At 39.5% G+C, this 13,900-nt stretch overlaps 1 protein-coding gene across 1 annotated transcript in view; it reads left to right on the top strand.

The window, feature by feature from the left end:
* The first annotated feature begins 8,752 nt into the window (after positions 1-8,752).
* Positions 8,753-13,900, top strand: part of kpna4 (karyopherin alpha 4 (importin alpha 3)) — a 30,879-nt gene continuing 25,731 nt past the window's right edge. The window contains exon 1 of the mRNA XM_052017239.1: positions 8,753-9,002. Coding sequence (XP_051873199.1) covers positions 8,943-9,002 — 60 coding nt within the window. The 5' untranslated portion in view covers positions 8,753-8,942. The remainder of the gene's footprint in view (positions 9,003-13,900) is intronic.

Below are 13,900 nucleotides of genomic sequence, written 5' to 3'. Positions count from 1 at the left end.
TTATTAAAGGCTAAAAGTTAATTCAAACAAATTATACTGCTGAACACATAAAGTCATGTTATAATTCCATGCATTTTGAATAAAGTAACATTATTGGGTTGCTGATGTTTGGTGGTAACCTGAATAAAAACTCAATTATTAATACATTTGGCAATGGTGCCTTTAAAATTGGTCTAAAAATAGCAATACAGTAAAACTCCAAAAATCCACTGCCTCTGGGAGTTTGGCAGTGCCGGACCAGCATATTTTCCAAACAATTTTATTTAGCTTTTTTTTACATGTTACCACTGTAGTATATTAAATTTTCCAGTGAACTCCAGGTTTAAAGGGAGCAGAAACTAAGCCCTGGTGAGTTTAAAGGGCATTTGAGAAACAAAACCAAGAATGTTTCCAGCTTATCAAATAGACTGACACATACAAGCACTCTGGACCCCAGCTCCAGCCACACATCCAAACTCTGTCCACAAACCTCCCTATGACCCTCAGTGTACCCAATCCAAGCTCTGGCCATGCACATGGCCTACACTCCCAGTAAAATGAGGCAACACACAAAAAGTGCTGGAGGAACTCAGCAGGTCAGGCAGCATCTATGGAGGGAAATGAACAGTCGATGTTTCGAGCTGAGAGCCTTCACCAGTCCTGACGAAGGGTCTCGGCCCGAAACGTCAACTGTTCATTTCCCTCCATGGATGCTGCCTGACCTGCTGAGTTCCTCCAGCACTTTTTGTGTGTTGCTCCAGATTTCCAGCATCTGCAGTCTTTCTCATGTCCCCAGTAATATGAGGTTGGCCTCACAGGCCTGCAGGGTTCAGGGGAGGTGGTGTACTAATGAGTGAGCCTGATGTCAAACCATCAAGATTTAGGAACAATCATACTGGACTATTGGAATTTTACTTGTAGATGGTAACGTGCAGTTAAAGTGAGTAGAATTACATTGGATTCAACACTTATCTTTAAACCTAATTTGTGACTATGGAGCATGAAGATTGAACAGAGTGCAAAAGTTAGGTATTTCGAAAGAATGGGAAATCCATGAAGTGAGGAAAGTTTATTCTTAGGAATTCTGACATCATTGGCAAGCTCAGCATTTATTACTCTTCCTCAGTTGTCTTTGAGTGGTGATGAACCTTCTTGAACTACTGTCATCGTTCATGGGGAAGATATTTCCATAGTACTGTTGGGAGTTCCAGGATATAGACTCATCTGGTGAGTCTGAATGGACTGTGGTCTCTCAATTCTTCCTACCAAATTGTACCACAGTGAAGCTCTGATTATCTTGACACCTTTAGGACTTTGGTGGTGCTAGTCTAGGAGATTTACTGGACAATTGGATGTTACTCCTATTAATATCCAAATGCACTTTAATTTCACTTTTAAAACATTACACAGTAGAATAATATATTTTCAGTGAACCTGGTGAATTTAAACGGAGAGGGAAATATACAAACACTCCAGACCCAGACTCCAGCTGCAAACCCACGTGTCTGATTCCCAGTGTTCTGGACTCCAGCCCCAACCTTGGCCATACATCAGGTTGTACTCTGGACTACTGGCTCACATACCGAACTAATGAATGAGCAAAACAATAAATTTCACATCACCTAAGTCAGTGATAATAAATCTGATTCTGATTCTTCTGAGATGCCAAACCATCAGCATTTCCATACAATCGCATGTTGGATTGTAAGAGTTTTAATTTGTATTATTGTGTTGAACTTCATTTGCCGATTATTTTCTCATTCTGCGAGCCTATCAATGTCTTCCTATAAATTGTTGCAGTCCTCAATATGTTTCGTGTGAGTAGCCCTCAGAATTGATTTAGATTCTCAACCTAGTACCACTGATCTTTTCTTTCTCTTTCAATCTTTTTATTAAATTTCAAATTAAATTCAAATTAATATACATAACATTAGTAATTATACATATGGTGCAAAGAGATCGGGATAACAATAACAACAGTTAATATATACACTCACAGGGAGTAAAATATATAATCTGAACCTCCCAATCTCTTACTAAGTGAACATGATACAAAAGAATTTGAAAAGAGATTTGATTATATGAAAAGAGAACCCCCAAATTAAAATAAGCAAAAGCAAACCAAAAACTTCAAAAAAAAGCTGGACTGTTATTTCTCCGGTTAAAAAAAACATTATTATGTCGTTAGCTCCGCTCCTCTATATTCAAATAAAAGGTTATTGAAAGGGATTCGAGAAAGGTCCAAGTACCACTGATCTAACACCATCCTTAATTTCACCAGGTAGCATTGATTGGACCACTTTTTCTGTGGAGATACAGTACATGTCCTTATTATTCCATTTACCCTTCTTGTTTTTCACTCTAATTTGCTGATTAAAACTTTGTTAAACACCATAAATCATGTCTGGGCTGTAAACCTCTCTCACCAGTATTTTCTGTCCATTGTTATTTATTAGCTCTACCCATACTGGTTTTTCTAGGCTAAGATCCTTTCTCAAGGATCTTTTTATCTTTATTCTCAGAACCAGTCCCTTTGCCTCCACCCTCAAGCTTTGCCCTGTCCCTTCCTTTTCCATTTTGACCATAGTTTCAAAAGAAAATATTTGTAATATTTAGTTCCAAACTTCGGCCACCCTGTAACTACACTTCAGGAACAGATACAAGATCAAACCAATGTATTACTATTTGTGCCATTATTTTATTTGTCTTTTCAACAATGTTTTCAAATACACAACCTTTAATCTTAATAGTATAGTTTTTTTCTCCTGACATGCCCTTGGTTACTAATTTTCTAAACTAATACTTTAAACTCTAACCAAGGCAGGCAAGAGATAAATAACCACTCCATCAACAAACAAATCTATTTCCCAATTGCAATACTTCTTTTCAAGATAAGTACTGCCACCATTTTTTTCTTAGAGCACATAACCTTTAAATTTTTCTGAGTCTAGTCAAGAATGCAAAGTTAGTACCAATTGACCATAATTTCCCGAGCCACGGCCCTGTTTGTCTCATTACTATTTTTTCTTACCCAAACCCTATTAATTAGTGCACATTTGTTTGTATACTCTGTTCCTTCCTGGCACAACTTGGTCATCCTAACCCAATCACCTTCCTGCAGTGTTCCATATTCTTTAGCATTCTGGATTTCTCTGCACCGGGAGCCCCTTACGCCCACCACCTTTTTTGCTTTAAATCCTTATCTACTTTGTAGCTGTGCGATTCTCTAGAAATCTGGTATAGTCCAACCCCAAAGAACAGCTTGCTCTTTTCCCAATACGTATGCCAGTGCCCTGTGAATTAAAACCCACATCCCACAACAATCTATGAGCCACATGTTCATCTCCCTGACCCTTTTAACCTTGTGCTAATTTACTTGTGGCTTAGATAATATAGCCCAGATTACTACTTTACTGGTCTGCTTTTTGATTTAGTCCCTAGATGCTCAAACTCTTTCAGCAGAACCTATTCCTTAGTCCTGTGTCATTGGTGGACCATGATAACCAGAGCCTCCCAATTCAAGTTCCTCTCCAGCCTGGAAATAGATGTCCATCACTCCCTCAATGGGTTGGTAATACAGCCTTTTGGTTTCAAACTCTTGGTTGCAGCAGTGTCCATCGCCATAACCATACTGATCCTTAATCATTTTCCTTTTAACTCGCTCCACTTGAAACACTTCTGGTACCATGGTGCCACAATCAGTTTGCTCAGCAGGCCCACAGTCCCTACAATTGTTTCCAAGAATTGCAAGAACCTCAAACCTGTTGGGTAAATGCAGGGACTGAGGCTCCTGTAATATTCTATCCTGTGGTTGTCAAAGAGGAGCAAAGAAATTTGGATTTCTCACCGTGCAAGATATGCATTCAATGGGTCTGAGGAACCTTGCTGTTCTCTATTTACTAGAATAAGAATTAAACATTTTCATGCCTTCCTATCCCTGACCAAATACCAATTCAAGATGCATATATTCCAAGTGGTGTGGCTACCTCCTGGAGCAATTGGTCAAGTAACTTTCTCTCTCCCTGATGTTTAGTAATGTATTCAGCTTGGATTCAAGCACAGAGCAATTCTTTGAGCTGTTGATGTAGTCACCTTGGAAATAAAATGTCCACAAGCTCCCACATATTGCAGCAGCAATAGAATTCCTGTATACATTTTATTTATTTAATTAATTAGCTTGGTGTAAATCAAATTATTTATAGCTCTCACTCTCTTTCTGGTCTCACAGCCTCTTCCAGTTTTCATACTCATGCACCCTTGATCCTAGCTCTTTATAGCTCTCTCCATTCTCACGGACTTTCCCACTCTTTAGATGTTTTATAAGAGTGGGAACTCAGTGAAGAGGTGAAAGAGTCCTTGCTTTTAATTGATTTTTCAAGATTGTGTAGTATTGTCAAGCCCAGCATTTATTGCCCATTTGCGGTGATGGTGTGCCATCTTCTTTGAACTGCTGCAGTGCTTCTCATGAAAACATTCCTGCCATGCTGTTAGGGTATGGAGTTTCAGGATTTAAATCCAGTGACAACAGAGGAACGACAATATATTTCCCAGACAGGAACATGACTTGGAAGGGAACATGCTGCTGATCACATTCTCATGCACCTGCTGCCCTTGGCCTTAGTGACGAAGATCACGAGTTTGGGAGGTGCTGTCAGAGTGGCCTGGGTAAGTAACTGCTAAGTATCATAAGTAGGTAAATAGTTAAATTAGGAATAAAGCCCCCAATTATTTAATTAAATAAACTAATATGCAGTTAATTATTAATTATTTACTTGAGAGAATTGTCGGATTTTATTTTAGTAAGTAGAGGCATGGCAGGTCTCCCCAGTTCCATTGAATGTACCTGCTGCACTATGAGGAAATTCAAATTCCTTCTCACCTCTTGGACAATTACATGAGGGAGGTGTCATCAAATGGAAGAGCTCAAGATCAAGGTTTGGACCTTGAACAAAGCTGGCCTCACTGGGGTCTATCTAAAAGCACATTTCATTGGGTGATAATCCCACAATTAAAGCAGTTGCATGTGGAGAAGAATGGAAAACTGCTAGGCAGATTAGCAGAATCAAGCAGACAGTGCAGGAGTTCCAAATGCGTAAGAACATAACCTGAGACTATGACTGTTCTGTCGTTCAATAAGATCATAGCTGATCTTATATTCATCACCACTTTTCCACAATAACCCCATTTAAGAACATACAAACAGAACCTATAAACAGGAATACACCTTTTGACCCCTTAAACATGTTCTGCCATTCCTAAAGATCATGGCTGATCTTCCTTAAACAACATTTTCTTGTCCTATCCTCATTTCCCTTGATTTCTTTAATATCCAAGAATCTATCCAACTCTATTTTGAACACAGTCAAAGTAGAGAATTCCATGAAATTTCTCCTCATTTCAGTCCAAAATGGCCATCCCTTATTTTGAGTTTGTGATCCCCAGTTCTGGAGGCTTCAGCTAGAGGAAGCATCCTTCCTGCACTTACCCCCTTAAGAATTTTGTAAATTTCAATGAGGTCACCTCTCATTCTTCTAAACTGGAGAGTACAGGACCAGTGTCCTTCTCGAACAAATCCACCATCCCAGCAATCAACCTTATGAATCTTCACTGCACTCCCTCTATTGCAGGTATATCCTTCCCTAGTTAGGGAGACCAGACCTGTATACAATATTCCAGTTGTAGTCTCACCTGGGACCTATATAAATTCTCTTACATTCAAATCTTCTTGCAATAAAAGCCATCATACTGTTTGCCTTCCTAATTTCTTGCTGTTACCTGCAATGCTAACTTTTAGTGATTCATGTACAAGGACGTACAGTTCCCTCTGAACAGCAACAACTCTGAATTTCTCACCAATTCGAATAACTTTACTTTTCTATTTTATTTGAACAGAGTTGAATGACCTCACATTTTCCCACATTGTCCTCCATCTGCCACGTCTTTGTGCACCCACCTAACCTGCCTATTTTCCCCAAAATAGCTCTGCATCTTCTTCAAAGGCCACAGGTCAGACTTATTTCATCACCAAAGTAACACATCACTCTCCATAAAGGAATTCACATCGGAACAGAACCAGGTGCCTAGCATCATAGGTGATTGACTTGGTTGAATGGAGATGGGATTGAAAGGACAGAAGACCTACAATGAGAGGGTATTCAGAAGTTATTGGGAAAATAGGTACTTCTGTAGCCATTGACATGATACAAGGATGATATTTTACATCCCTGGTATCAGTATCAAGCATGCCAGAGAGACTGCAAAACATTCGGATGGTGTACAGCTTCAGTTTGTGATCCATATATGTACCAATGACCTAAGGTAAAAGAATGAGCATCTCCAGGCAGATTACAAGGACCAAGCGATGCGAGTAAAAAACAGGACATCAAAGGTTGTAATTGCTGGATTACTACCACTGATATATGCCGGTACCACTGAAATTGGATAGTGTAATTGAATGTGCAGTTGATGAAATGTTACAGGGGTGAAGGATTTGACTGAATGTGGGGGAGCTTGAATGGGGAGTACAAGCTGAATGGACTGCTTCTCAACAGGGCCAGGGCCAACATTCTTGTGGGGAACTTTGCTGGAATTAATTGGGTCAACACCAGCTTGTTAACAGGATGGAAATTTGACAAAAATTTCACTTGGAAAAGAGGGAAAATTTTATGCAGAAATAACTTAGTGAACAAATCTAGAAGATAGAGAAATGAGTTTGGTAGGCAGAAGAAACAAAAGCTGGGAAAAAGAAAACAAAGAACTTTGGCAAGCACCTAGGCAAGTTTCTGAGAAGTGCAAAAATAACAAGGGAGTAATAGCAGGGGATTTCAGCTACCCTAATATAACTAGGATCGTAAAGGGTATGGAAGGTGCAAAATTCTTGAAATGCATTCCAGAACTTTTTTTAATCAATATGTAACAACCCCAACAAACAAGGGGATGGTACTGGATGTAGTTTTAGAGAATTTAGCTGGGAAAATGCAAAGAGTGACAATGGGAAAGAACTTTGGAGACAATGGTCTTAATATAGATAGATTTGGCATAACTATTCAGGATAAAGAGAGGCCAGCAGAGGAAGGTTCAAATTGGGGTAAGGCCAAATTCATAAGGCTGAGATTAGATTTAGCAAAAGCACTGGGACAGCAATCTGAAGTTAGATCTTTTCAGGGCAGTGGGACGCATTCAAGGAGTCAGTGAGGTTTCAAAACAAGTTTGTTCCCAATGAAATAGGATAATTCCAAAATCTAGACTTAATACATATTGGGGAATGTACAGGATAGGAGAAGGCAAAAAAGGGATGACAAGGAGCTTGACATTGCAAATAGCATAATATATCAGAGTACAGAACATGCAGGGTGAAAAGAAATAGTAAATTTGGAAGGCAAAGAGTGCATGAAAAAAAATTCGTAGTTAAAATCAAGGTAACCCCTTATACCTATTTTATAAATAAGTTAAATAGGATAACAACAGTCCTATTGGAGACTAAAATGATAGCCTGGGTACGAAGTTGGCAGACACATGTACGGTTCTAAAATAATTCTCTGCCTCTGTCCTTACAAAAGATGGGGATTAATGAGGAAGAATAATATGCATTGGTCATGATTAATGTAGTGTACACAAACAATCTAGATTCTCCAAAAGTGCATACATTTTCCAGCCTGGATAAAATGTATTGCAGGCTCCTTAAAACAGCAAGGGAGGAAATAGTGCAGGCTCTATCATTTTGCAATCATCTTTAACTGGAGATATGGAGCTGGGAGACTGCTTATGAGATACAGTTTAATAGCAGGGAACTGAGTAACTAAAGGCCAGTCAGCCTGATATTGTTTTTTTGGCAAATTACTCAAAAATTCTGAGGGACAGCAAGAATCAGCTTTTAGAAAGACACAAGTTAATCAAGGAAAGTTAACATGGACTTGTTAAGGAAAGGCAAGGGAATCCAAGAAAAAGTGCCAAGTTTAATTAAAATTTGGCTCAGTGGAAGAAATGGAAAGGTAATGGTCAACGCAAGTGTTAGTGACAGGAAGGCTATGCGTAGTGGGATTCCACTTGAGACTGGGTGTTTTGTTTTATATATACTGACTTGGACAAATGGAGAGAAAACGATTAAACAGTTTGCCAATGATACAAAAGTTAACAGATGACAGTGAGGAAAGAAGTTCTGGACTGCAGCAAGACATCAATATGCTGATTAGGAGCGCCCAGAGGCGGTAAACTGATCGCAACCCAGAGAAACGTGACATATTTCAAGCTGTCGCAGGAATAATCTAAAATCCTTGTTTCGGAGGCGCAGGAACTCGTGGAGGAAATACCAGTTCCGAGCGCAGCCCAGCCCAGCCCAGTCACCGGGAAATGGAGGGCTCATGCTTTAATGACCGGGCCTGGTTCCAACACGAACTCGCCGTGGGCCCAAACGATTCAAAAACACAACCTCGCTGCGCAACAAAACCCCCGACACACTTCACCCGCAGAAGCCACCCAACCTGCACACGCAGTCCCCAACTAACTACGACTCCAACATGGCACCGAGCGGTGCGGTTGCCGGGCGAGGGGTGGGGTCGGGCGAGGGGCGAGGGGCGAGGGGTGGGGTGGGGCGAGGGGCGAGGCAGCGCCCCCTGGGTCCGGATGACCCAGTCGCGCCGCAATCGTTTCGCCGCCGCCGCCGCTGCTGCTTCTCCTGCTCCTGCTCCTCCTGCTCCTCCTCCTCCTCCCCCCCAACCGCATCACCGGGTCGGCGCAAACCAATCAGCTTCCGCTTTGCTGCGAGTTGCCACTTGTGGCGAGAGCGAGGCTGAGCGCTTTACCGGCATTTTGCCTCATTTCGGAGAAGGCAAAGTAGGGGCGAGGGGAGGTGGGTGGTCGCTCGGTCGGGCTGGGCGCCGGGGAGAGCGGCTGTTCCGGCCTTGTCATTGTTCGGTGGTCGTCGGAAGAAGAGGCGCGGTTAGTTTACCCTCAGGCGCTCGGCAATGGCGGACAACGATAAGCAGAGGCTGAAAAATTTCAAGAACAAAGGGCGGGATCTGGAGGTGAAGGAGGTTTTTTTTATTGTTCCTTCTTGTGTTTTGTTGCGGTGCCGCCGCCGCCGCCGTGACGTCTTTGGCAATTTGTGAGTAATCCGAGCCCGGGCCTGCCTGAGGCCTAATGGAGCCGCCAGGCGTGAGTGAGTAAGGCAAGCGTCCGGGCGCCTTCGGAGAGATGTTAGGGGAAAAAAAAAGTGGCTTAAGAGTAACTCGGTTGCTTCGTGGCCAATAAATCCTGGGTTATCTGCATTTATAAGTTGCAATTTCCCTGTGATCTGAAAGTTTTGACACGTTTTCCAGAAGCTCTATTTAAATGTTTCATCTTTAGTACGTGTTAATGGTCGATAAGCATGGTGGATACTTTGGGGGAAAAATGCTGTTAGTAAGCGTCTTCGTTATTTTTGACACACAACGCATTTTATAAATGTAACAAGTCAAATTGTAGAGTAAATATCCTCGGGGTCTAGTTATTTCCTATCCAGATGCTTAACCTATTTCAGGTATAAAGTGGAATGAAGCAGAAAATGGTGTGTGTAAATTCCAGATAACTTTGCCTCTTAAAGTATATTAGCACTTACGGAAAGAAACTGATTTCAAGGTAATCAGTTTATATTCTGTATGGAAAATGGGGAATTTTCTTAAATTTGAGAACAGCGAATGCCTAGACTAATTGACATGAACTTTAGAGATAAGTTGCTTCACAGAACTAACCTGTAATACAAAAGTAGCTTGATCTGTGCTTTGAGATGAGATTGAAGTCTTAAAATTGCTTTCATTTGAACAATCAAATCATGTATGTTATCTGCATAATGTATTCTGCAATATACTGTATGATAGTTAAGAATTATTTTGATGCCAATGTACCATATTTATGTATGTTTAATGGCAGATTGAATAATTATCAAACTGATTACTGGAAAATCCAACTAGTATGCAAGAAGGAGCAATACTTGAGTATCATCTGTAACAGGGATTCCCATTTTAGCATGATTTCATCTTTCCCATCAGAAGAATAAGGCCAGTGAATGTAACTGTCATATCAACTTTTAATTTATGTACACTTGCATTTTTCATTTCCCAAGAAGCTGGTGTCTGATGTAAGTAAAATGTGAATGGGTGACATAAAGGTATTTCAACAATAACATTTACTCTCTTGAATCTTTATAAACTTTGTGAAGGGCTAACAACTTGATGCCTTTAGTGGAGTTGAATTAATGCACACAGCTGCAGGATTATATTGTACAAGAAGAATAATTTTAACTTTTTTTAAAAACAGTAATCTTGATTATGACAACATATAATAGCATTAAACTGCATCAGTAAACTTAAACGAGAATTACCTTTAATTCTGAACTTTCCACAGTAAAACATTTTTGGTGGTAAAGGGTGATAGGCCCTTCATAAATTTTAGAGGGTTGAGCTGTCTAACCTCTTCATATTGCAGAACAGGAAAGTATCTTTCTATTTCATTGATAGAACACTTAAGTGGGGAATCACCTTAAACACTTTTTGCAGCAGTTTAGTGATGCCTCACTGTCTAAGGAAATTGGGGAAAACATTTCAAAAAAACCATGCCTTCAAAAAAGAATTGGCATTTAGCTGTATAACCTGCTGCTGGAAATACAGGAAGATTGGAAAGTAATGGCTGGTGTTGCTCCTTAAAAGAACTGCAGGTATTTCAAACTAAAATGCAAGTTGTATTTGTTCAAATTATGATCCTTTGGTTGAGTATACAGGTCTTTTCAACTAGTTGGTCACCACAACAACAAAACAACTTGGAATAATAGGACAGTTTAACAGGGAAAAAAGCTGTGTTTCACAGAATTGTAATCAAAAATGAAATCTGAGTCAAAGAAAATGATAGGATGATAAGGCCAATGACAGCATGATCTCAAAAGTAGGTTGAGGAGGAAAAGTGTGGTTGGGAAACACAATCAGAGTTTATCTAACGTTTTACTGTAGCCAGCTGTATATTGAAGGCAGTGCTGTACTGAACTCTGAGAAGATGGATTGGAGGAATGTGGAACACTTGGAGGTTTTTGGGACAAAGGAGGTTACAGAAGGAGACAGAGTAGAACATGGATGAAAATTTGAGCATTGGTTGACTGGAAATGAATGTAGGGGAGTGAGCATGGGTGATGAGTGAACACATTAGAGAAACTCCTGATACAGACCATTTTCTAGGAACACCCTTCACCCCCCCCCCCCCCCCCCCCCCCCAAAAAAAGTGCAGGGCTTGCTTGTATTTCCAGCATTTGCAGTTCTGTGATTTTTCTGAAATAAAGTGCTTTGTTAACATCTGTAGTCATTTAATTATGTAAAAGTTTACATTGTGTGGTACTTCAGTAATACGTTATCAGAGATATGCAGTGTTTACCTTGATGTTGAGAATGTACTTCTCATTACATTTTAAATTGATTTGTTTGACTGTTGCAGATTAAGTAGAAGTGATGCGTAACACGATGAACAATTCTTGTATCAGTGAAATATAGAGTTGAAAATGATGTGGTTGGCTTTGAAGGCATGAGTAATATTCATCAACTTTATGCATGATTGATCTATCATGGATAATTCAACTTTACTAACAGACATTTTACTGAAACACCAAACTGAAATAAAAACTGAAGATGCTGGAAATACTCAGCAGGTCAGGCAACATCTCAGAATTAGTCCCTTTATTGAAAAGTGTGTTTTGAAACTTTGGAAAATTTCAGGCACAGATTTCCTTGGGAGATCAGATGAGAGAGTTGTGTAATTATTTTGTATGTTTGTTTAGGCAATTCCTAATGTTTCTATTTGGTGTGGCCTGTGTTTATATTTGTCATTATTGCAAGTGAGAGAGCATTGCACTTGATTCTGCTTTGGTTTATGGTTGGAGGAGCACATCCTAATGCATTTAGCCAATTCACACCACATGGGCTTGAATGAAGCTGCCATTATATTGTCCTTTTTTTTAAGTTGGTGCATTTCAGTAACTAAACTAGGTTCCTCAAAACAACAATTTAAACCTAGTAAAATACTAAATCCCATCAAGCTGGAATAGTCAATAACGGTAAAGAAATTGTTAATGTAATTACCATGATCTTGGGTTTCTTATGAGTTGTAATTTATGCTGAATTTAACTTCTGATAATCCTAACTGAAGAATTTGTGCATATGTCAAGATTCCATTGGTGTCTTAAAGTCAGTTATAGTTTAAATAGGAAATTTCAGTTTCTCAAAGAAAATCACTAACTGATCCTGCTAATTAGTTTTTATTCCAATCACTTTCTTCAATTTCAGTGGTGGAAGAGAACAAACAATATAATGATTGGAATATAAATTACAGAGTATTGCCACCTTTTGAAAAATGTCAGTTGATCTAAATATTCCATATTCTTTAAAGTATTAGAGATCTTATCCAATGAGCCTTTTAAGTGATGTGCTGCACAATGGGTACAGCTTCTGATTGAGCTTGAAAAAAGAACCTCAAACAGCCAAGCCTTTGTTTAATTAAATGTGTTATTTAAAAATTGGTATGGGTTCCCTGGCTTATATTGGGGTTCTGTTCCTGAAAGCTAGTGTACAGTGAATTTTCCTTGAGTTTGAAACGAACAATTTCACCCCAAATCTTAATGTGAAATACACAACATCAACAGCCTTTGGGGACTGATTTGCAGGGTAGACTGGGGATGGTCAGCGTTGCTAATGGTTGTTACCAGCAAGTGAACTCTGATGTGCGTTTGTCTGAATGCAGCCCAGGTGGAGTTAACAGAGGGAGCTGATCTGCTAATCAGTGGGAAAACGGTTAGAAGTTTAATAAAATGTACTAACAAGATGTAGCTTGGGGTTTGTATCACTTGAAGAGTTTGGAGAAGGCATTGACTTTTGAGGGTGATCTCTGCATTGTTTACTGGCGAAGAGATTAGTATACTATACCTGAGAGCAGAATCTGGGCAAATTTGTGTAAAGCTGGATTTTCATAAGTCAGGTCTTTGTACCCTTTTGTACAATGGATTTGCATTATAGGGTTAAATAGTGTGATTTTGTAGTGAAGTTAAAATAGAAGGAACCAAGTCCCAGTTTGTGAAGGTGGTAAATATAGAAGAAATTAGTGCATCTGATATTCTTCCAACTTGTGGTTATCTCTAGAAGCATATATGGTAGAGGCAATAGACGACATTATTTTTCTGCTCTCGGCCAGAAGTATTTCTCTGATGCAAATAAATACGAAGCAAAGCAAGAAAAATAAAAACTTAGGCTATAGCTTTTAGCAATTGACTGAATCAAAAAGTAGTTCCTTTTATGGAATATTGGTGCTTACCATGTCATAAGAAGTAAATATCAGGTAGTTGAACATATTTCCATTTAAGGCATGCAGCATCATTAATATATAATAGTTACTAAATAGCTGTGCACTCCTGCAGTATATTTTGACCTATTGAATGTCCAGTGTTGGATCCACATACTATTTTCTGTTTGCACCTTGAGGTCGGAATGATATTGGGGCACAAAAAGCACCTTGCAGTAACACAGACCATATTGAGGGAGGGGAGAGCACCAGACAAAGACCTGCTTGGTTGGATGAAGGAATTACTGGCAGGAGCAAAGGATGTTGTCATCAGGCAGAACTTATGGAATGACAACATTTTCTTAGACATTTCTCTGGGGTTATACCTCTAACTTGGAAGTTTGTGCTCATTTTTTTCACTGTATTTAGTAATGTTATTATTTTAAGGTTTTAAAAAAAAGTTGGTTTGCATGTCATGTATCTGCAGGAGTTTTTGGCTCGGACATTCAACCTGAACGTGATTAAATCATTAGGCTAAAGATAATATGTAGGACAATGGATGGTGAATAGTCCATGGCTGATACTTTCCTCTGCTCAACAGACCAAGGAAGGGAGTGCTGGTAGACAAATTATTA

The sequence above is a fragment of the Pristis pectinata genome, chromosome 6 (genome assembly GCF_009764475.1).
Source record: "Pristis pectinata isolate sPriPec2 chromosome 6, sPriPec2.1.pri, whole genome shotgun sequence".
NCBI lineage: Eukaryota > Metazoa > Chordata > Chondrichthyes > Rhinopristiformes > Pristidae > Pristis > Pristis pectinata.
Note: the sequence above shows the minus strand (reverse complement) of the source record. Positions and strands in the feature narration are given on the sequence as shown.